Source organism: Diceros bicornis, chromosome 6 (assembly GCF_020826845.1).
Source record: "Diceros bicornis minor isolate mBicDic1 chromosome 6, mDicBic1.mat.cur, whole genome shotgun sequence".
Taxonomy (NCBI): domain Eukaryota; kingdom Metazoa; phylum Chordata; class Mammalia; order Perissodactyla; family Rhinocerotidae; genus Diceros; species Diceros bicornis.
The window spans coordinates 58,572,109-58,597,349 of NC_080745.1; the positions used below are offsets into that span (position 1 = coordinate 58,572,109).

Sequence of the window (25,241 nt, forward strand, 5' to 3'; positions counted from 1 at the left end):
ATTTGTTGCAAAAATAACCCAGGGATCACCTTCCCTACTTGCCATTCATCATTCCTCCTTCCTAGGGTGGAAAACTTTTACCTCTCTTAAGGGATTATTTTGGTATTTACATTTATGTCTTTAAATAACTAACTTTTATTATTACTTCACTATTTTCCAGTTTGGGACATTATGTATTTCTTCAATAACATAATCTAATATTTATATTCAGATTTCCCCAGTTATCCCCCAAATGTCTTATATCTCCTTTTCCTCCCTGAAACATTGGTTGGTATGTATTTTTTTGACCTTTTAATCTAGAACAGTCTTCCCACTTTCCTTTGTTTTTCATGAAAGAGTCTAAGTCAGTTGTCTTGTAGATCAGGGCATTCTGGAATTGTCTAATTACTTTCTTTCTAATTACTTTCAGATTAAATGTTTTTGGCTAGGATAGGACATAAGTGATATTGTGTACCTCTCATTGTATGACATCAGGAGGCATATACTGTCAGATTGTCTGTAAATTATGCTACATTTGATCATTTGGTTAAGGGAATGGCTACCAGATCTCTTTTGAAAAGGTGTATTTTTCTCTTTGCAATTAGTAAGTAATCTATGGGGTGGTATTTTGAGTCCTGTTTCCTAAGATCCTTTCACCCAGTGGTTTTAGGATTCTTGTTTTAATCAGTTACTGTATTGGGGTTACAAAATGGTGATTTTTATAATTCTGTGATTCCTTTTAACATTTATTAGCTGGCTTTTTTGTGTAAAGAAGAACTTTCCCCCTTTTTTTACCTCTTCCTTTTTATCCCCTTTTTTTTTCCTTCTTTTTCTGATTATTACTGTGGACTCAGGGATTTTTTTTTTTTTTGGTGAGGAAGATTGGCCCTGAGCTAACATCTATTGCCAGTCTTCCTCTTTTTGCTTGAGGAAGATTGTCCCTGAGCTAGCATCTGTGCCAGTCTTCCTCTATTGTATATGTGGGACACTGCCACAGCATGGCTTGATGAGTGGTGTGTAGGTCCGTGGCCAGGATTCGAACCCGCGAACCCTGGTCTGCTGAAGTGGAGCATGCAAACCTAACCACTATGCCACCGGGCCGGCCCCTGGATTTTTTTTTTTTTAATGAATGTGTTATATTCTGTTATTCTCATCATTCTTTTTGATACCCAAATTGTCCCAAATTTGACTAGGAGAACCCCTCAAGCTGGTTTCTTTGTCCTCATTTGTCTTTGAGTATTTTCTTGCTTATCATATGGTAAGATGTTCCAGGCTCACATTGTGCTTCTCTAGCCCTAGACCTGGAAATAACCATTCTCCAGGGTACCCTAGCACCTTTTAGTAAGTAGTTGTATTTGGAAACTAAGATCTGTGTGCTAGGTGGGCCTGTTACACACACACACACACACACCCACCCACCCACCTCTATCTCTCATGCCCTCTAGCTTCGAGGGTTGCTGCGAAGTTTGAAGTCATTCTGGTTTCTCATCCTTAGCTTGTGACCTACCTTTTGTCTCTTTTAGAATCTTCTTTTTGTCATCTGTGGTCTGTAATTTCCTGATGATGTGCTTTGATGTGGACCTGTTTACTTCCATTGTGCTGAGTGCTTGGTGAACCTACTTTTAATCTGGAAACTGTCTTTTAATCTGATAATGTCCTTAAGATTTAGGAAATTTTCTTGAATTAATTTTTTCCTTCTATTTTCTTTTTTTTTTTTTTAAATTATTTATTTATTGTTTTCCCCCCAAAGCCCCAGTAGATAGTTGTATGTCATAGCTGCATATCCTTCTAGTTGCTGTATGTGGGACACGGCCTCAGCATGGCCGGAGAAGCGGTGCGTCCGTGCGTGCCCGGGATCTGAACCCGGGCCGCCAGCAGCGAGCGCGTGCACTTAACCGCTAAGCCACGGGGCCAGCCCTCCTTCTGTTTTCTTGATTCTCTCTCCATGAGAGATATTGATAGTCAATCTTCTAGATTGGTCCTCTGATTTTCTTATTTCTTCTTTCACATTTTTGTCTTTTTGTCTCCTTGTTCTGCTTCTGTGAGATTTCTTCATCTTTATCTTTTAAAGATAATACTGATTTTATTTCATTGTGCTATCTGATTTTTAATTTCTAAGAACTCTTTTTTGATCTTCAAATGTTTCTTTTTTTTCCCAGGTAACCTGTTTTTCATTTATTCATTTCATTCATTGTTACAGTATTTTCTCTTACCTCTCTGAGATTTTAAATCTCTCTCTCTATATATCTCCTTGCATAATCTGTTTCCTTTAAGTCCCCCTTGCCACCGCCCCCGCCCCCCGCCAGTTTGTTTTTATCTCTGCCTTTCTTGTTGGAGGTGTTTCTCAAATGTCTGGTAATTCCTTGGTTGACTACTCATATTTAAGTGTAGTGGACATAAGCTGATTGCCATGGGTAGGACTTGTTGATTGTGAGTTTTACTGCAAGGTTATCTGGCTGGGCTGTTTAGTTGGGGAGCCTCTGATATTACTATCTGGTTATTTCTTCTGGGGCTGGTCAGAGGAGTCTAGAGGAGTCTAGAAGTCCTAGAGGAGACTTTTCCTGTCTCCTGTCTGGAGGGTAAGGATCTGACTGCCAGCATTCTGGGATCTGAGTTGGGGAAGAGGGCATCTATTATATATGGGCTCAACTAATCTTCTTGTTTTCACACCAGTACTGTTGCCCTCAACCTTGGGTGGTGTCCCCTTATTCATAAATTATCTATTTTAGTTTCTTTGGCATTTTGCCAAGATGGCGAAAGACAGTTGCTCAGATGCCTGGAGTGGAAGAGAGAATCTGGGATTTGTTTCGTAAACAGATTTTCAACCAATATTCCTTACTTTAACCCTCCTTTCATTCCCGCTTCCATGAGTAGTGGGATTCCTATCAGTTCCTGAGCTTTGTGGAGATTCTATAGAATAAATTAGGTTCTTAGCTTGTCATCTATGGACTTAGAATTCAGTTTTCTTAGGTCTGCTGAGTTTTTTTTTTTTTTTTTTTTTTTTTTTTACCACTTGTCCATTAGCTTTCCAGGTTCTAAAATTTGATCATTCTCACTTCTCCTTTTCTCTTCATCTGTATGGGTTTATGCTTTTTAAAAATCCCTTTGTGGTCATTTTACTGGTGTTTCAAGAAATAGTGAAAGTGTAAGCATGTATTCAATGAACCGTCTCACTGGATATTTAGAATCCCACTTCTATTTCCGTGGGCTTATGGTGCCCTGCCATATTTTTGTAAGGGTAAGTGTCCATATGGAGTAATGAAATAATGGGCATGGGCAGATGTTATTCCTGCTGATCAACTAGAGCTTGCAAATTAGTGACCTACAGAATCAAACTAGCCCCAAACTAGGTGTATTTTTTTGACTTGCAAAATGTTAAAAAGAAATTATTTTTTTATTAGTTACTGTTACTTCACATTTGTTAAAAAAAAAAGTTGGATTTATATTCAGATGACTCCCAAATCTGAACCTTGACTCTTGAGCTCAAGTTTGATATCTCTGATTCTTGTTGAATCTTTTCACTTGGGTGTTTGCTGAATAATATGGCCTTATATGGGTGTACTACAGTTTGTTTATCCATTCACCTGGTGAAGGACATTTTGGTTGCTTCCAATTTCTGGCAATTTTGAATAAAGCTGCTGTAAACTTGTGTGCATGTTTTCGGTTAGACATAAATTTCAGTTCATTTAAATAAATACCTAGGGGTGCAATTGCTAGATCATATGATAAGACTATGTTTAGCTTTGTAAGAAACTGTCAAACTGTCTTCCAAAGTGGCTTTACTATTTTACATTCCTACCAGTAATGAATGAGAGTTCCTGTTGCCCCACATCCTCACCAGGATTTGGTATTGTCATTGTTTTAGATTTTAGCCATTCTAACAGGTATATGGTGGTATCTCGTTGTTTTAATTTGCAATTCTCTAATGGCATGTGATGTTGAGCATTTTTTCCTGTTTATTTGTCATTTGTGTATCTTCTTTGGTGAGGTGCCTGTTCAGATGTTTTACCTACTTTTAAATTTGGTTATTTTCTTATTGTTGAGTTTTAAGTGTTCTTTGTATATTTTGGATGCTAGTCCTTTATCAAATATGTGTTTTGAAAATATTTTCCTCAAGTCTGTGGCTTGTCTTTTCATTCTCTTAACAGTGTCTTTCTAGAGCAGAAGATTTTAATTTTAATGAAGTCCAACTTACCATTTTTTTCCTCCGTGGATCATGCTTTGGTGTTGTTTCTGAAAACTCATTGCCAAACTCAAGGTCACCTAGATTTTCTCTTATGTTATTCTCTAGAGTTTTATAGTTTTATGTTTTATATTTAGGCCTATGATCCCTTTTGAGTTAATTTTTGTGAAATGTGAAGGTCAGTGTTTAGATTTTCTTTTTTGCATGTGGATGTCCAGTTGTAGCGTGTGGATGTTCATTTGTTGAAAAGACTACCTTTTCTCCATTAATTGCCTCTGTTCATTTGTCAAAGATCAGTTGACTATATTCATATGTGTCTGTTTCTGTGCTTTCTATTCTATCCCATTGATCTATTTGTCAGTCCTGTTGCCAGTACCACACTCTCTTGATTACTGTGGCTTTATAGTAAGTCTTGAGATTGGATAGTATCAGTCTTTTAACTTTGTTCTTCTTTAATATTGTGTTTGCTATTCTGGGTCTTTTGCCTTTCTGTATAAATTTTAGAATCAGTTTGTTGAAGTCCACAAAATATTTTGCTGGGATTTTTATTGGGATTGGGTTGAATCTATAATCAAATTGGGAAGAACTGACGTTTTGATGATATTGAGTCTCCTATCCATGAACATGGAATATCTCTTCATTTATTTAGATTATCTTTTGTTTCTTTCATCAGAGTTTTGTGGTTTTTTTCATATAGATCTTGTACATATTTGATTAAATTTATATATAAGTATTTCATTTTTTTGGTGCTAATGTAAATAGTATTGTGTTTTTAATTTCCAATTCTTGTTGCTCCTTGCTGGTTTACAGAAAGAAAATTGATTTTTATATGTTAACCTTGTATTCTGCACCCTTACTATATAATCACTTACTAGTCCTGAAAATTTTTTTGTCAGTTCTTTGGGATCTTCTACATAGACATGTTATCTGGAGACAAAGATTTTTAGTTCTTTCTTCTCAATATGAATACCTTTTATTTCCTGTTCTTGTCTTATTGAATTAGCTGTGACTTCCAGTATGGTGTTGAATCGGAGTGGTGAGGGGGGACATTCTTGCCTTGTTTCTGATCTCCTGGGGAAAAGTATCTTGTTTCTTGCCATTAAGTGTGATGTTAGCTTTGTATGATTTTTATTCTTTTAAATTTGTTAAGGTGTTTTTTATGGCCCAGAATATCGTCTATGTTAGTGAGTGTTCTATGTGACTTGAGCAGAATATGTATTCTGCTTTTATTGTCATCTATAAATGTCATTTAGATCCAGTTGACTGATGGTGCTGTTCAGTTCAACTATATCCTTGCTGAATTTCTGCCTGCTGGTTCTGTTAGTTACTGTTAGAGTGGTGTTCAAGTCTCCAACTATAACAGTGAATTTGTCTGTTTTGCCTTACGGTTCTATCAGTTTTTGCCTCACATATTTTGATGCTCTGTTACTAGGCACATATACATTAAGGATTGTTATGTCTTGTTGGAGATTGACCATTTGATCATTATATAATGCTCCTCTTTATCCCTCATAATTTTCTTTGCTCTAAAGTCTGCTTTGTCTGAAATTAATATAGGTACTCCACTTTTCTTTTGATTGATGTTAGCATGGTGTATCTTTCTCTGTCCCTCCACTTTTAATCTCTCTCTGTCTTTATGTTTAAAGTGGTTTCTTTTAGACAACGTGTAGCTGAGTCTTGTTTTTATAATCCACCTAGAATCATAAAACTTCTTGAAAAGAATGTAGGATGGTATCTTGACAACCCCAGGGTAAATAAAGATATTTTTTAGAAGAATGACAAACAGCTACTATAAAAAATTGATACATTGGACTTTAGATTAAAAATTTCCACTCATCCAAAGATACTTTTAAGAAAATTGATAGGCAAGCCACAGACTAGGAAAACATTTGCAGTATGTTTTCTGACAGGATTCATAACCACAATATATAAGGAGCTTCTATAAATTAAATATAAAAAGAAAAAATTAAAAATAAGGAATTTCTGTTTTCTGGTCTTACATATAAAGAGCTTTGAAGTCATCACTTCTGCCCCTAGAATAAGAAAAAAGCTAAACAAACTGAAAATTAAAAACCTTTTTTAAATCCATCGGAGAACTGAGATCATGTGGCAAACTGCTGCCCCCAAAACTGGAGAGAGAAGCAATACAGGCTGTCACAGTTTACTGAGAACAGAAGCCACTGCTGGAGTGTATAGGAACACTTAAAGGTGATTGAGTGTCTACGGGCTTGAGAGAGAAAAATTCCTGGGGTCCCAGCCTTGGGAGGACCCACACATTTTTGGGAATTTCACCTTCAGGAGCCCTCCCAGATTCTCAGGGTGAAGATCACAGGAAAGTACCAGCAGAGGGAGGAAGAAAAGTAACTAGTTTGAAATAAGCTCAGAGCGCTCTCTTCTCCTTGACAAAGGCGGCTGGCAAAATTTTGATATGAATTCCATTACCTTAATAGACTTTGAGCTATTAAGACTTATTTCTTCTTGAGTTAGTTTTTGTAATCTTATGTTTTTTCAAGGACTTGGACCACTTTATCTAAGTCGTTGAATTTATTGGCATAAAGCTATTCATAATATTGTCCTATTATCCTTTTAATGTCTGTAGGATATGTAGTAATATTTGTCTTTTTTATTCTCGATATTAGTAATTTGTGTCTTCTTTCTTTTTTCTTAAGGATATTTTCAAAGATCTAACATTTATTTTCTCTATTTTTTAAATAGAGAAAAAATTTGGTTTCTACCTTTGTTTTTATTTCTGTTCTTATACTTGGGGTTTAATTTGTTCTTTTTCTATCTTTATAAGGTAGAAATATAGAAAAGTGATTATATGCCTTTCTTCTTTTTCTATTTTAAGCATTTAAAATTATACATTTCCTTCTGAGTACTGCCTTAGTTGCATCCCACAATTTTTGAAATGTTATGTTTTCATTATCTTTTAGTTTCAAATATTTTCTAATTTTCCTTGTTTTTTTTTTTAACTCGGGTTATTTACAGGTGTGTTGTTCAATTTCCAAATATTTGGGAGATTATTTAGATATATTATAATCTTTATTATTAATTTTTAGTTTAATACTATTGGGCCAGTGAACATACTCTGTATGATTTTAGTTCTTTAACATTTACTGAGACTTGTTTAGTGGCCTATCATATTATCTGTCTTGGTGAGTATTTCATGTGTACTTGTAGAGACTGTATATTCTGCAACTGTAATTGGCTTTAGTGTTCTAGAAATATCAGTTAGGTCAAGTTAGTTGTTAGTGCAGTTTATTTTTTTATTTTTATTTTTTGTGAGGAAGATCAGCCCTGAGCTAACATCCATGCCAATCCTTCTCTTTTTGCTGAGGAAGACCGGCCCTGAGCTGACATCTATTGCCAATCCTCCTCCTTTTTTTTTTTTTTTTTCTCTCCAAAGTCCCAGTAGATAGTTGTATGTCATAGTTGCACATCCTTTTAGTAGCTGTATGCAAGATGTCGCCTCAGCATGGCCAGACAAACGGTGTGTCAGTGCGTGCCCGGGGTCCGAACCTGGGCCACCAGTAGTGGAGTGCGCGCACTTAACTGCTAAGCCACTGGGCCGGCCCCGGTGCAGTTTAAATTTTCTAAATCTTTAATGTTTTTTTTGTTTTGTTTTGAGGAAGATTGGCCCTGTGCTAACATCTGTTGCCAGTCTTCCTCTTTTTTGTTTTTTCTCTCCAAAACCCCAGTACATAGTTGTGTATCATAGTTGTAGAGTTGTAGCTCTGCTGTGTGGGACGCCACCTCAGCATGGCTTGATGAGCGGTGAGTAGGTCCACACCCTGGATCCAAACTGGCGAACCCCAGGCCACTGAAGCAGAACATGAGATCTTAACCGCTACGTCGCCAGTGTTTTTTTGGCCAGTTCTATCAGTGATAGAGAGGATGTTTTCAACTTTTGTGAGTTTATCTGTCTTCCCTTTTGTTCTTTAAATTTTGCTTTATATATTTCAAAGCTCTAATTTTAGATGCATTCACATTTATGATTATTTTATATTCTTAGTAGTTAGCCCTTTATAATTATGAAATATCTTTATCTTTGATAATATTCTGTGTCCTGAATTCTACTTTGCCTGATATTCATATAGTCATTATAGTTATTCGAGCATACTTATACTTAGTGTTTGCATGGTATATCTTTGATACTCTTTTACTTTTAACCTCAGTTTTTATAGTTAAAGTGTGTTTCTTGTCAATATTGTATAACTGGTTCTTACTTGAGTTTATCCAGTGGACAGTCTCTACTTTGTATGTGGAGTTTTTAGATCATTTACTTTTAATGTAATTATTATTGTGGTTGATTTTCAATTCATCATCTTGCTCTTTGTTTTCTCTTTGTCCCATCTATTTTTGGTTCTTATTATCCTTCTTCTTTTATGACTGAGTTTTTTAAATATGTATTCTTTATTTCCTCTATTCATTTATTAGGTATATTTCTTTGTTTAACTTTTTAGTGGCTACTTTAGAGATTACAATATGCATGTTTAACTTATCACAGCCCACTCTCAACTAATATTATTATATTTCATCAACAATATAAGAAACTTATAATAGTACAATTGTATTTATTGTCATCTTGCCTGTTGTACTCGTTTTCATATATTTTACTTGTAACGTGTTATAAACTATATGTGTGTACACACACACACACACACACACACATATGCATCATCATTAAAAAAACAGATTCTTTTATACTTACCAGTTTCTCCTTTCTGTTACTCTTTTTTCTTTTTTGCAGATCCAGGCTTCCAGCTGGTATAATTCCCTTATGCATGATAAACTTTGTTTAGCATTTATTGTAGTATACATCTATCAGCTGGAGAAAATTTTTTTTGCTTTTGTCTGTCTGGAAATGTGTTTATTTTCCTTCTCTTTTTCAACAATAGTTTTGTTGGCTATGGAGTTCTAGGTTGTCTCCCTCTCCAGCACTTCAAATATTATATTTTACTGTTTTCTGCTCTTCATTGTTTCTGTTGAGAAGTTCTGCTGTCATTCTTAGCAGTGTTAGAAATTCGTAATAGGTCTTTTTTTCTTATGGCAACTTTTGAGATTTTTCTCTTTATCTTTTGTTTTTATAAGTTTGACAATGATATGTTTAGGTGTGGTTTTCTTTGTAGTTACATTGTCTAGGGTTTGTTTAGCTTATTGGATCTGTGGGTTGATACTTTTCATCAATTTTGGAAATTTTTTGGCAATTATCTGTTCAAATATTTCTTTTGCTCTATTTCTTTCTCTGTTTTCTCTCTGGAACTCCAATTGTATGTATGTTAGATCATTTAATGTTGTCCCATAACTTCCAGGAACTCATTTCCCCCTTTTCATTTTTTTTTCTTTTTGTACTTCGTTAGATAATTTTTTAAACCTCTCTTCAAATTTACTGAGCCTGTTTCTACTGATGTCAGACATGACTCCTTTTTTTCATTCTTTGTACGAATGTGTTTCAGTTTACATAACTTCTGTTTAGCTGTCTTTACATTCTTGGATCATTTTTTCCCCTGTATCTAGTCTGCTATTAAGCCCATTGAATGAATGAATTTATTCTGATTTTTTTTATTTGAAGCATTTTCATTTGATTTTTTGTTACAATTTCTGTTTCTTCTCTAAAATTTCCCATGTCTTCATGCATATTGACTATCTTTTCTATTAGATTCTATAACATTTATAATAGTTATTTTAAAATTTTTGTTAATTCCAAGATGTAGGCCACTTATGTTTCCATTGACTTTTTTATTTTAATTATGGGTCACATTTTCTGCTTATTCGTGTATTTTGTAACTTTTTCTTATATGCAGGACATTGTATGTAAAAAGAATAGTAGAGACTGAAGTAACCACTTCTATCATAGGACAAACTCTGATGAATTGGAAATACTCAAGGGAAGGCAAATGAAATTTAAAACGTGGCATAATTTATACCTTGTGGACCAGAGAATTGTTAGAGTACTCACGTGTTTTCCATTTACCGATGACACACAAATTTTTTTGAAATGTCTCATATTTATAAAAACAGACAACTTGACAGAGGTTTAACATAGGGGGAAATTTACTGTGGTATTGTTTATAAAAAATAAAAAAATCAGTGATTTAAAAATCCCAACAATTAGGACATCATTAGATATGTTATAATAGACTTATAAATAGAGTAATAATCTGTTTCTAAATAATTTGGTTAAAGATAAATTCCATGATACACTGTTAAATAGGATATGAGCATATATAGAACTGGAAATGTTGTAGATAGGTGACTGGATACTCCATGGTAGCATCAGATCATGAGTGCCTCTGATTTTCTCTTTATAGTTTTTATATTTTTCCAGTGGTTATGGATTACTGTTATAATTTTTTTAAAACAGCATCATGTATACCAAAATAAAAATATAATATATTATGCAAAGTTTGCTTGCATTTAGAAATAGATAAAGCTTAGGAGATTTGTGGCTGAATTTTAGAAGGGATCCAAGGTCTGGTCCCTAGCTTCTGCTGTCTGCCTAAGATTGTAAATTTTCTGCATATCTTAGTCTGGTCTTCCCAGAAGCAAAGCCTGAGTTATAACCTTATATTTTACAACTTTTTTAGGGAGTATAATTCTAGAGAAGATTGAAGGAAAGAGAAATGAGATAGGGAACTTGGGAAAGCTGATATGAGGTTGTGTTATTGAGTTATATAATGCTTAATATTGATCAATTTCAAAGAACTTGGGCGAGTTTATATAAATTATGTACGTCAGAACATTTCATCCAGGAGAGGGAAAGGAGAATCTTCTCGTTTCCTTTTCTCATTAGTTAAGGATTCAACCCACTGGCATTAACTGCTCACATTTCTGGGTTGTACGTTTGGGTGCTAGGAAGGTCTTGTGATGTCTCATGGCTCAGTGACACAGGGAAGCCCAGGGTGGGAGGTGAGAGATGAGCAGCGTGAGGGAAGGCACAGCTGTGTTATGGACTCTGTTGATTGTGTCTATGGTATGTTGCAAAAGCTGCTGTGTAATACGTTTCGTTTAGCATCTGTCACTTATGATTTCAAACATGTTATAATTACCATGAATTTTCAGAAAGCATACCTGTTGTAGAGAGAATACTTTTGAGGTATACTAATTTAAATCAAATCAGGAAATAGTCACTTTGGCTATTAACTGATCTAATGTGCACTTTGACTATTAACTGATCTAATGTGCACTTTGACTATTAACTTATCTATTGTATTTGAAATGTTATTTTACTGAGAAAAGATATTATGCATTATTTCACATCATCTAAATCTTTAATGTCATAGATATAATCAAAATCATTGCAATGACATCTCTCTCTGTACTGTCTCTCCATATCACCTAAATATGTTAATTTCTCATGAAATGTATATTTTATTTGTTTATATTATAACAATTCTAATGATTTTAAATAACCAAGATACAATTTAGGTGTCTAATTTTTAAATTAGTGGTAAGATTTTGTGACAGTTTGCAAAATATACTCTTGTCTTTGAGAATATGGGCCAGAAAGCCAATAAATACCTTTAAAGAGCTTTTCAACGTACTGTCTTTTCAATTTACTTAAGTATTACTTTTTTTTGTTCTTTAGGTAGTGCTTTTTCTCATTTTAATATCCAATTCAATGGGAGAGTATAGAATATTATTTGATTAATTTAAAAAATTTAGCCACCTACTCTCAAATGGATTTTGGTGGTGAATATGATTGTAGGATACTGACAGTTTTGTAAAGTCTCAGTCTTACTACTAATTAATTATAATATCTTGGCCAAATTACAATAGTACCCCCTTATCTGTGGTTTTGCTTTTTGTGGGTTCAATTACTCCCTGTCAACCATCGTCCAAAAATATTAAATGGAAAATTCCAGAAATGAACAATTCATAAGTTTTAAATTGCGCTCTGTTCTGAGTAGCATGATGAAGTCTTGTGCCGTCCCTCCCAGGATGTGAATCATCCCTTCGTCCAGCATATCTGTGCTGTATATGCTACCTGCCTGTTAGTCACTTAGTAGCTGTCTCAGTTATCAGATTTATTATCATGGTATGGCAGTGCTTGCGTTCCACTAACCCTTATTTTACTGAAGAATGGCCCCAGAGCATAGGAGTAGTGATACTGGCAATTTGGATATGCCAAAGAGAAGCTGTAAAGTGCTTCCTTGAAGTGAAAAGGTGAAAGCTCTTGACTTAATAAGGAAAGAAAATAATGGTATGTTGAGGTTGCTAAGGCCTGTGGTAACTTTTATTACAGTATATTGTTATAATTGTTGTATTTTACTGTTAGTTACTGTTAATCTGTTACTGCACCTAATTTATAAATTAAACTTTATCAAAGGTATGTATGTATAGGAAAAAACATAGTATATGTAGGGTTCATACTATCTGTGGTTTCAGGCATCCACTGGGGGTCTTGGAATATATCCCCTGCAGATAAGGGGGGACTACTGTATATTCTCTTTCTCTGTGTTTCAGTTTTCTCATCTATAGATTAATAGTAATATCTGCCATGACATCTGTCTCATAGAGGTCTAGAGAAAATTAAAGTATGTATGTGAAAGTATATGTCAGTTTCTCTAGGGCACAGACTGTCCTTTGCTAATTGCTGCATACCCAGCGTTTAACCAGTGCCATGTAAGTAAAAACTAGCAGTTCCTCTCCTAGGCATTCAGTAAATATTTTATTCAATTGAAAAAAATCACTCTATCAGTGGTATTTCACTTGGTTTTTGTGACAATATTATATCTAATTGCCTTAAATAGCATAAAATTTTCAAAAAATTTCCTTAAAATATATTTTACTTTAATTTGAATTAAATATGTGCTGTGTACTTTTTGATGGTGATGGTATGTGAATGGGAGAGATATTATGAAATCACCTATCAAATAACTAAATATTTTAATTAAAAAATTAGAACTATTATACATACACATTGTATTGTGATGACTATGATAATGCTTGTGACGTTATAGATTTAGATGATGTGAAATAAGGAAGTTTTATATTAGTATAAGCCATGAGTTTTCAGCCTGCAACTTGTTCATATAGTTTATAGTTTGTGCTTAGTAAATAGAAATAAATGTTAATTTTACTTACTTTGACTATAACTATGTCCTTTTTAGTGGGAATGTTGGACTGATTAATTATTTGAACTTACTGGTAAAATTAATATAATTAGAACTTTTTATAGAGTTTTATTTTTGACTTCTCACAGGTATTACTCTGCTCTAAAAACTATGGAACAATTAGAGAATGTGTATTTTCCTCGGGTTAGTCAATACCGGTTTTGTCAGCTAATGATAGAAAATCTTCCTAAACTCCGTGAAGATATTAAAGAAATCTCCATGTCTGATCTCAAAGACTTTTTGGAAAGCATTCGAAAACATTCTGACAAAATAGGTGAAACAGCAATGAAACAGGTGAGATTAAAACGGAGAATTTTAATTTAATGTTATATAATAATCTGGGTTATAGAATGTATCTAAAATTTACTTTTTTTACCTGTATAAAATGCTTATTTTTGTTTAGTTTTTACCCTTTTCTTATCTTTCCTGATTCTTGATTAGAATGGATTTCATCAGCATTTTCTTTTGGTTTGCAGTTTATTCCTTATTTAAGTAAAAATCTAACTTGACTCACCAGCTGATCCCTCAACAATCTTCCCTGTGTATGTGGTATTACATTAACTTCTGCCAGCAGTCAAATTTGGTATAAAATTAGCTGAAAAGTGGCAGCCACAGAGGCAAATGTTAGCCCTGTTATACTAAGGTTCTAAATTGTTCTCTTTTTAAAACAGAGTATTATCTTTGAATTAATAACTACAGCTCAATAATAAAAAGACAAACAATGGGAAAAGATTTGGCAGTTATAAAGTTAACGTACCTACCTTTTGAGTCAGCAGTTCCTCTCCTAAGTATTTACCAGTGAGATATGACAAATCCTCACGATGTTCTTAGCAGCTTTGTTCACAATTGGCTAAAAACTGGAAACAACCCAAATGGACATCAAAAGGAGAATGGATACACAAATTGTGCTATACTCGTAAAATGGAATATTTCTTAGAAATAAAAAGGAGTGATTACTGATATGTGCAACAACATATATGACTCTTCCAGACATTATGCTGAGCTATAGAAGCTGGACACAAGGCACACCCCGTGTGTGATTTCATTTGTTTGCAGTTCTAAAGCAGGCAGAACTAATTTAAGGTGAAAAAAATCAGAGCGGTGGTTGCCTCTGGGTGGGAGATTGCCTGCAAAGGGACATAAGGGGACTTTCTGAGGAGATGAAAATGTTCTATACCATGATAAAAGTATAACCACTTGTCAAAAATTGTACTCTTAAGATCTGTAAATTTCAATGTATATAAATCTTGCCTTAAAGAAAATTGTAAAAAGTAATTGAGGTGTGTGTGGAGTGACTGAGTAAAGGTATAGATGAAATAAGAATGTATAAATATTACTTGCTGGAGATAGGTGATAAGTACTTGAGAGTTCTTTATATTAATCTGTTTACTTTGCTTATATTTGAAATTTTCAGTAATAAAAAGTTTTAAAATGATTATAATTTAATTAAAACTTCTAAGAGTTAGCTGTTAAAACGCCCAATAATCACAATGTTATAGAGATAAAACAATGGTCAACATGCTTTCTAACTCATGATTTTTTTTTCCTCAAGTATTACAGACTACTTTAGAGAAGCTTTTATTTTATTTTTCTAATTAGAGAAATATGTCTGTATCAGACTCTTGTCACATCAGAGGAAATAAAAATAAAAATTCAGTATATGAACTTTCTCCCAATTTAAATTTTTAAAGGACTATCTGTAAATCAGATAATCTCTATTATATTTCTGTTAATTGTTTCAGCTTTGCACAATACTATATTCTGTGTTAATTTGTTTTCTTTAATAGATTGTTTATTTTGAGGATGTACTGATTTTGAAAATTCTTTGCCAGGATCAATTTACTTTAATAAAATGAAAACTATATATAATAATGTAGGAGTCATGATGTACAATAATGTTTTTTAACGTTGCTTCTTTTTAAATTTGCAGTTAACTGTTGCTTGTCTGTAGGTAGACTACAGCAGATTTGATTTTCAAATTATTTTTTATAGTATCTCGTGTTCAGATTAGTTAAATGCTTGGTTGACAAAAATATCTTTATTTGCTGTAAATAAACAGAAGCTACAAAATAGAACTTAAGGCAAACTTATTACTCCTCTTTTCTATAGAAACTAGCCTGAGGCCATTTTCACTACCATTGGGATGAGGGGAAAATGGTTAGTTGTAGGGAGGTAGTATAGGAACAGAAATGGTAGAAGTGTAGGCCAGTGGGTTAGAGTTCAAACACCAGATGAGTAGCCTGGAAAAGAAAAAGACTAAGAAAGTGTAAGAGAATAAGATTTAAAGCCAAAGATCAGGAAAAGAATCCTGAGATTCTGAATCTAGAGACTGTAACTACCCCAGAGAACTATGTAGGTTAGGAAAGCCCCAGGAATAGAGCTAAGTAGAACCAAAAGTTGGATATTACCTCACTGTTAAGCTAGGCTAAAGTATGAGATTTCATAGTTTTCCTCTGAAATGGTAATCTTTCTTCTCCACTGTTCACACTTCAAGATACTAATAGGATTGATACATTTTTTTGATAACATGGGAATCAGAGGAGCCACTGATCCTTCCCATAGCACCTCCCATTTCTTCTCAGGATCCTAAGTTCTCCTGACTGCTTGCCTCTGGTCAGTGAGTGGTCTTCCCCACTGGAGAGCTCTTCAACATTACATTCTTGCCTTCAGTATCACAGTGTTTTCAGTACTTTTTCTCTTACGTCTGGCAAGGAATTCTGTGTATGCCATGGGGATAAAAAACACAATCCTTGGTAATGTTTTATAGTATGAGGATGTGAACAGTAGTTTAAAGTTCATGTTCCGTTATACATTTTAATTAAGAGTTTCATTATAATAGACTTATCTTCTCTGACCTGCTTTTCATAGACCAGTTTTGGACTCTCTCTGCTTAAGCAGTCCACTAAATCATGGGCCCTAGGATTTGAGGTTTCTGAGAATTTCCTGCTGGGAGAGAAGAGACTCTTCCTGGTTTTTGTTAGTGCTGTTGAGTCGATTCTGACTCCTGGTGACCCTGTGTACAGCAGAGCTGAACCCTGCCTGGTCGTTTTTGTACCATCCTCTCAGCTTCTGGTTCTATATTAGACAATGCTCTGTTGCTTTTCATGGCCAGTTGTTTCAGAAGGGGATGACCAGGTCCTTCTTCCTAGTCGGTGTTAGTCTGGAAGCTCCACTGAAACCTGTCCCCCATGGGTGACCCTGCTGGTATTTGAAATATTGGTGGCATAGCTTTCAACATCACGGCAATACACAGCCGCCACAGTATGACTGCCGACAGACCGATGGTGTGGTTCCCTGACTGGGAAATGAACCCGGGCCCCGGTGGTGAGACTGCTGAATCTTAACCACTACACCACCACTTCCTGCTTTACCACCATTTTTTTCTTATAAAAAGAATCAAGCTCCCTACCTCTGCAACTTAAACGCAGGCCTTTCATACAGAAAAACCATTCCTAATGGTCTTTCTATAGGGATTTTTTCTTTACAATTTCTCCTTTAGAAAGTGTCTCCCACTGAATTGAGAGGTTAGAGAGTTTTCTTATGGTGGGAGCTAAAGTCCTTAAGATCTAATAAGAAAAGTGGTTTTTGTTCTATTTTGGTATCCCTTCTGGCTCCCTTTTAATTTCTTGTGTTTTCTGAGCATTAGAAGTCTTCTGGAGTCTCTTATAAACTGTGGGCACTTCGGCAAAATCACAGTTTGGTTCTGGAGTATCCTTAGGCAATGTAAGTGGAAACCTCATACTTTGCAAAGTAGCTCCCTTCCTTGGATACTGTCTGTATCCTGTGCTTTATTCCATGATCTCATGTCTCATTTATGGATTTACTTGTTACATATTCACTTGAATGTCCTGTAGGCACCTCCATCCTAGCATTTCTAAAAGTAAACTTATTATCTTCTCACTAAATCTATTTTTCCGATATTTCCTGTCCCAGGTGGTAGTATATCCTATTTTCACAAGCCAGAAACTAAGAAGTACTTTAGACTTTTCAGGAGTATTTATACTCTATTTAATTTGTTATTGAGTCCTACTTAGTAACTATTAATTCTATTTTTAAATATCTGTAGATTCTGTATCTTCCTCTCTACATACCTGGACTGTTATTATATCAAATTAATTGTTCTCCTTATCTCTAGTCTTTTCTCCTTTTGCTTATTGTCCTAAAATGCAAGTATGACCACATCACTTTCTCTTTAGTGATTCCCAGTTACCCTTTACCTGAGTTCAAATTCCTCAGCATGAGACAAAAGCCTTATCTCTTGATACTCCCTCTCCCCCCTGTGCTATAGTAGTATCAGATCTCATAAGTTTTTGAATACACAAGTTGTTTCCTCTATCTGTTTGCCTTCCAGTCTTCCAAATTTCTTAGTCTGATGAATTCTTGCTTTTTTCCACCAAAAGCTGGCTTAAGTATCACCTTCTCTGTGAAATCTGCCTTCCTCTGTCTCACTAGTTCCAGCAAGAGATGGTCACTTCCTCCTCAGTGCATATATCTATTGTTGTACTTTTCACACTACATTATAATTGCTTATTTGGGTTTTTAACTAGACAATGAATTTTTTAAGTTAGGGATTATGTCGTATTTATTTTTGCCTTCCTTGGATCTACCACTGTGCCAAACATGAGTGGCACAAAAAGTTATTTTTTTGAAGGAGTTTGGAGCTGAATTTTAGCTTCTTTAGGGAGAATTTTTAAGAGTAAAAGACAGCCTTGCACTTGCAGTGTTTTTTTTCCTCATTCTAATGTGCGAGATGACTCCACTAGGAATAGTCTAATGTTTAATTAGCAGTTAAATACCTAAAATTCATAGTGTCTGTTAACATTTTCCAAATTATATTCCCTGATAACACATTTTAATGGTGTTCTTTAGGGGAAGACAAGAGACTAAATGGTCAAGTAAGTTTTAGAAATCTGGGTTAAATAAAGTTAAGCAGGTTTCCTTACTTATGAATTGTAAATCCCCTAGAAGAGAGATACAGTATGTAATATTTATCTAACTTATTTGAGCACAGAGCTCTTTTTTCAAGGAATACTTGATGATACTCTGTGAAACATTAGCTTTGTACATAACACAGTTGGGAAGCAATATGCTAATTAAGTGATTATATACTCTTAAAACAGAAAATCATTGACAAAGTTAGTTTGGACACAAAAGGAGAAAGGGAATTATTTCTTTTTTTTCAGTGGGTAGATTGATGGTTGTAATGGAGGAGCTGGGATAGTGATTTTCTCAAGTACAAGTGTCTGGAGGGCAGCCAGCATCAAGGTCTAGGTGAGAGGAGAGCTAGATTTCTGCGATTTGCATGGTCTGATTTCCTGGGAGTAGAAAGGTCTGATTAGCAGTTGTGTATCCCTTAAAGAGAATTCACTCTAAAAGAGACAGTCCTACATGCTAACAGAAGAGAGTAGCTACAATATGACCCATCAAACAGAGGGAATATTCCACTAATATGCATTATATAAGGAAATTAAAATCCTGGAATTAAGCTTATATTTTTTTCAAACTCTGAAGTGAAGTATCGCTAAAATGCATAAAGCAAAATATAAGAATTCTCAACTTCTTAATGTGTATAAGTGTTTATTTTTGTCAGTAATCAAGTCAATTGTGGGATAACAGCTTCTGCGTTCTTAGTCTTCACAAACTACAGGCATTTTCAGTGGAAAATTAAATGTGATGGCAGCTTGATACCATAGTTCCTTGCATGAGGTTAGTGGACATTTTGAGGAGTTGGGATTTTGGCCAAAGAGTGAACCAGTCCCTCTCACCAACAGACACACATGCCAACTCAGGAAATAAATGATCCCACATAATTTCAGGGCTTGAGGAAATTAAAAATTTTTCTCCTTTACAAATAATCAATTGGAGTTAAGGCCAGTGTATTTTGTGTATGTTCATGAATGTATCATATCTTTTTGATTTTTCTGGTATTTTTAAATTTATGTGTCTGGTTTTCTCCTTAAAAAAGAATTAGTGATAATTCCTTTGTAAAACTTTCACAGTGCTCTAAACCAAAAGTCATTAAAATAATTGAATCACTGTTTGACTTGAATCATTCAATGGAAGAGGAGTATTCTCTTTGGTAATTAATGTAAAGGTAACTCTAGGATGGGAAACAAAATCTAAGCAATGGAACTATTAGACATGGACTTTAAAATTAACATATTCAAGGAATTATAAGACAAGATTGAGAATTTTGGCAGATCATTGGAAACCATAAAGCAAGCCATCTGGAAATTCTAGATCTGAAAATACTTTGTCAAATTAAGAACTCAATGTATAGGTGGCAGAACTGATTAGGCACAGCTGAAGAGAGAATTAATGAACTAGAAGGTAGGTCAGAGGAAAATATCCAAATTGAAGCTCAGAGAGACAAAAGAACAGAAAGTACAGCAAAGAATTTAATGACATGAGATAAGATGAAAAGGTTTAACATATGTGTAATTGTAGTACCAAGAGGAGAAAAGAGAGAGAATAGGCCATAAACAACATGGACAGACCTTGAAGCCATGGATTCAAAAAGTTCTGTGAATTCTAAGCAGGAGAATTACAAAAACCCATAGTTAGGCATATAGTAGTAAAATGCTGAAAACTAAAAAGAAGAAAAATCTTAAAAGTGGCTGGGGGAAAAATACATGACCCTCAAAAGAGCAATAATAATAATGAATCAATAGCTAAATTCTCAGCAGAATCAATGGAAGCCAAAAGACAGTGAAAGAATATATCTGAAGTGCTGATAAACCTTATCTGCCAATCTAGAATTCTTTACCCAGCAATAATATCTTTTAGAAATGGAGTTGAAATTAAGATATTTTTCAGATAAGCAAAAACCCAGGGAACTTGTTTCTAGCAGACCTGGACTAAAGGAAATATTAGTGTTTTCAGACAGAAAGAAAATGATCTCATTTAGAAGCCCAGAGATTCAAGAAATAAATAGAAAGGGCAACTATTTTGGGTAAAATTACATATCTTTGGCTGTATAAAACAAAGCCCTCTTATAGGGTTTGCATATACATAGGCATACCTCATTTTATTCCACTTTGCTTTATTGCACTTTGCAGATACTGGGTTTTTTACAAGACCTTTGACCAGCAAAAAGATTATCACTCACTGAAGACTCAGATGATGGTTAGCATTTTTTAGTAATAAAATATTTTTTACTTAAGGTATGTACATTGTGTTTTTAGACATAATGCTATTGTACACTTAATAGATGACAGTATGGTGTAAACAGAACTTTTCTATGCACTGGGAAACCAAAAATTCACGTGACTCGCTTTATTGCGATATTTGCTTTATCGCAGTGGTCTGGAACTGAACCTGCAATATCATCGAGGTATGCATGTATAGAATTAACAGTGCAAAACAACAACCACATATAAGTTAAACTGGGATGGGAATTGATATGAGTTTAAAAGACTTTATTAAATTATACTGCTCACAGGAGACATACGTTACATATAAACATATAGGAAGATTGAAAGCAAAAGGATGGAAAAAATATTGCATGCAAACATTAACCAAAAGGAAGCTGATGTATGTATATTATTAACAAAGTAGGCTTTAAGACAAAAGCATTAGTAGAGAAAGAGCAACATTTCAAAATGATAAAAGGTTCAGTTCATTAGGAAAATAATTCTAAATGTGTTTCCATCTAATAACATAGGATCAAAATATATAAAGCAAAAATTTTCAGAATTAAAAGGAGAAATAGACAACTTGAAAATCATAGTGGGAGTTTTTTTTTTTTTTTTGCGGAGAAAGATTCGCCCTGAGCTAACATCTTTTGCCAGCCTTCCTCTTTTTTTTTTCCTCCCCAAAGCCCCAGTGCGTGGTTGTATATCCTAGTTGTAAAATGTTCTAGTTCTTCTATGTGAGCTGCTGCCACAGCGTGGCTACTGACAGACAGGTGGTGTGGTTCTGCGACCAGGAAACGAACCTGGGCTGCTAAAGCAGTGAGCATCAAACTTTAACCACTAGGCCATCAGGGCTGGCTCCATAGTGGGAGATTTTAATGCACTCCTCTTAGTAACTACTAGAGCCAGTAGACAAAAAAAAAATCAGTAATTAGTCCTTTTTTTTTTTTTAATTTTTTGTTTATTGCAGTAACATTGGTTTATAACATTGTAAAAATTTCAGGTGTACATCATTATACTTCTATTTCTGCATAGATTACATCATGTTCACCACCAAAATACTAATTACAACCCGTCACCACACACATGTACCGAATTATCCCTTTCACCCTCTATAGTCCTTTTAAATAATATGATTAACAACCCTGACCTAATTAACATATGTATCCCATGATTTCAGAATATACATTTTTTATGAACATTTACCAAAATTGATTATATTCTGGTCTATAGAGCAAATGTCAGTAAATTTCAAAGGATTGAAATAATACAGAGTATGCTCTCTGACCACAATGGAGTTGTTCCAGAAATCAATAATAGATAAGTAGAACTCCCTGTATGTTTGGAAATTAAGAAATAAAATTCTAAATAACCCGTGGGTCAAAGAAGAAACTCAATTGAAACTAGATAATATTTTGAATTGAATTATAATAAATATATGACATATCAAAACTTGTAGGATGCAGCAAAAGTCGCATTTAAGGGAAATTTATAGCCTTAACTTTATAAATTAGGAAAGAGAGACTGAAATCAATGATCTAAGTATCCGTCTCAAGAAGTTAGAAAAACAATAGCAAATTAAACTCAAAGGAAGTAGAAGGATATGACATAAAAAGCACAAGCAACAAAAACAAGTGGGATTACATCAAGCTGAAAAGCTTCTGCACAGCAAAGGAAACAATCAACAGAATGAAATGGCAACCTGTGAAATAGGAGAAAATATTTGCAAACTATATATCTTATTAGGGGTTAATCTCCAAAACACTTAAGGAACTCTTAAAACTCAATAGCAAAAAAAATTAATCACCTAAATAAAAAATGGTCTAAGGACTTGTGTAGCCATTTCTCCAAAGAAGATGTACAAATGGCCAACAGGTATGTGAGAAAATGCTCAGCATCACTAACCATCAGGGAAATGCAAAAGAAAATCACAATGGGATATCACCTCACATCTCTCAGGATGGCTGTTATCAAAAAAACAAAAGACAAGTGTTGTCAAGGATATGGAGAAATTGGAACCCTTGCATACTGTTGGTGGCAAAGCAAAATAGTGCACCTGCTATAGAAAACAGTATAGAGTGTCCTCAAAAAGCTAAAAATAGAACTGTTGTATGATCCAGCAATCCACTTCTAGGTATTTATCCAAAAGAATCGAAATCAGAATTTTGAAGAGATATTAGCACTCCCATGTTCATTGCAGCAGCATTCACAATATCCAAGATGTGAGAACAACCTAAATGTTTGTTGACAGATGAATGGATTAAGAAAATGTGGTATGTATGTACAATGGAATACTATTCAGCCTTTAAAAAGGAAATTATGAGGTATCTAAAATAGTCAAATTCATAGAGTGCAAGAGTGGAATAGTGGTTGCTGGGGGCTGGAGGGAGGGGAAAATGGGGAGTTACTAATCAAACAGGCATAAAGTTTCAGTTAAGCAAGATGAATAAGCTCTAGAGGTCTGCTGTACAACATTGTATCTATAGTTAACAATGTCTTATTAATATATTAATGGAATTCTAATATTAATATATGTTAAAAATTTGTTAAAAGGGTAGATCTCATGTTAAGTGCGCTTACCACAATAAAATACAATTTTGAAAGAAAATGGAAGGAAATAAGATAAGAATAGAAACCAAGTATAATAGAAAACAAAATACGGTAGGGAGGATCAAGAAAGTCACAAGTTGGTTCTTAGTCTTTTCAAATAAAATTGATAAATCCCTGTAATACTGTTCAAAAAAGAAGAGAGGGCTCAAATTATAAATTAAAAATGGGACATCACTTCAAATCCTACACCTACAGATATTAAAAAGAAAATATGAACAAATTCTTGAACCAATTTTGGCCATAATAAATTTTGAAATAATCTGTATTTTTCTTTTTCCAAAATAGGCACAACAGCAGAAAACCTTCAGTGTTGCTCTGCAGAAGCAAAATAATGTAAAATTTGGAAAGAATATGTATATAAATGATAGAATTCCAGAAGAAAGCAATGAAATTGTGTTGAAACACGCAATTGAGGAAGAGGATGAGAATGAAGAAGAGGTGATGGGAGTTCCTTTCTCTTCCTCTTTCTTTCATTCATTCATTCACTGGCTGAAGTTTGTCTTCTAAATTGTGATGTATATCTTTGTGACTCTCAGTCTTCCTGTGTGCAAAATGAATTTATGTGGATCAGTTTGTAGTGAGCTATTAGGACAGTAGAGTCATCTGAAGTATTAGACTGCATAATTGACAGATAAACAGGAAATATTGTAGATTATATTTCTAACCCATAGATAGTTGAATCTAAGTGTTCTGCATAATTAGCAGTAGAGTGTAAATGTAATGATTTTTTTTGTAGTGATCACTCATATTTGAATTATCTGTGGCAAACATTTAATTTCATGATGGCTTGACTTTGCCATTTAGACTAATTTTGGAGATAGCCTACCTTTTCTTTTTTTATTGGTGCTGCGATACTACAAAATAATTCCAATATGATTAAAGTTAAATTTTTTATTTCTTAAAAATGTGTTAATTCTAGAAACCTTGAAATTTCCTAAAATATTTATTTTCTTTCATCTTCTATATCCAAATTCATTTCTAGTCCTATTACTTCTTTTATTCTCTCCAGGAAGTCTTCTATTTAGCTTACTTTTATCTTTTCCTTTGAATTCCTTTTGAATTTAGTTAATACCATAAGGAGTCTAGTTATTTCCAAAAGTTTTGCCTTGTCAATGAGACTTTAAATTCTTTTTCTAAGGACCTAGTAAGAACTTTTAATTGATTGGTAAGAGGAACCATATGAATATGCACCCATAGTCCTCTCTGTGTTTGGGAAAGCAACTGAGCGTTCGCTGTGTACATATCTACTATATGCTGAGGATGAGTGAGAGTGTATGTATTTATGTGTGCGTGTGTGTGTATATAAGTGTGTATGTATGTATATATGTAAGTGTATATATATAGGTGTACATATATACGTATATGTACACATATCCAGTGGATATCTGATGTTGTTCTGAATACAGACAAATAAACAGCCTTGGAGAGTTTAATGTCCTCCTAAAATGGAATTAGTGTATCCCAATTAGTCCCTTGAAATTAATGTTTTTGAAATCTACTTTTTTGTTTTTTCTTAATTAGTATTCAGAGAATCTCTGTGTTCTCTTTTCCCTTAAAATTCGGAATGGTGAAAATGGACCATCTAGTATTCTTAACTCAATTTTCCCTAGTCTGTTTTGCATATCTTTAACTGCTGAGACCATAACCATAATGTCCCACCCCCAAATCCATACTCTAAGAAAAACTTCTTTTTTCCTCCTGTTCTTTCAGATCTAGTTTACTATTACTACATTTCATTTCTATCGTTTTCCCTAATAAGTAACAGTATAATAAAAATAATTTAAGTCTACTCTGGGGATTCATGAGAATAGAAATGTTTTCTTTTAAAAAGAGTTTATTTCTCGAGTTTGAAAAACTTGTACTACTCTGTTTCATGAATTTTGAGTTGCATTTTTAAAAATATTATAACACCTCAGAATCAGGATACATCTTAAAATTGATGATATCATAGTTTCAGGTGGTAGTGTTTTTTTCTTTCTTAGTTTTCCATAAAATAATAGTTATGATGTCTTTAATTTGATGAAATAATAATAAATCATATAACTTAGCTGTGTGAGAGAAGGAACTTTGTCTGTAGCTAAACCATAAATCCATGCATCATCTTTACCAAAAGCAATAATGATGTATCTAGTTATCCATAGCAATTTTCTGGTAATGTACCAAGCATGTTAAAGGTATACGGTCTCTCCCTTTTATTCCCTTATAATCTAAAATAGTCAA

At 34.1% G+C, this 25,241-nt stretch overlaps 1 protein-coding gene across 4 annotated transcripts in view; it reads left to right on the forward strand.

Annotated features, from left to right (window-relative positions):
- Positions 1 to 25,241, forward strand: part of EXOC6 (exocyst complex component 6) — a 182,735-nt gene that overhangs the window by 38,101 nt on the left and 119,393 nt on the right. For all 4 annotated transcript variants that reach the window (XM_058543542.1, XM_058543544.1, XM_058543545.1 and 1 more), the window contains exons 6-7: positions 13,368 to 13,572; positions 23,307 to 23,459. In XM_058543542.1, coding sequence (XP_058399525.1) covers positions 13,368 to 13,572; positions 23,307 to 23,459 — 358 coding nt within the window. The remainder of the gene's footprint in view (positions 1 to 13,367; positions 13,573 to 23,306; positions 23,460 to 25,241) is intronic.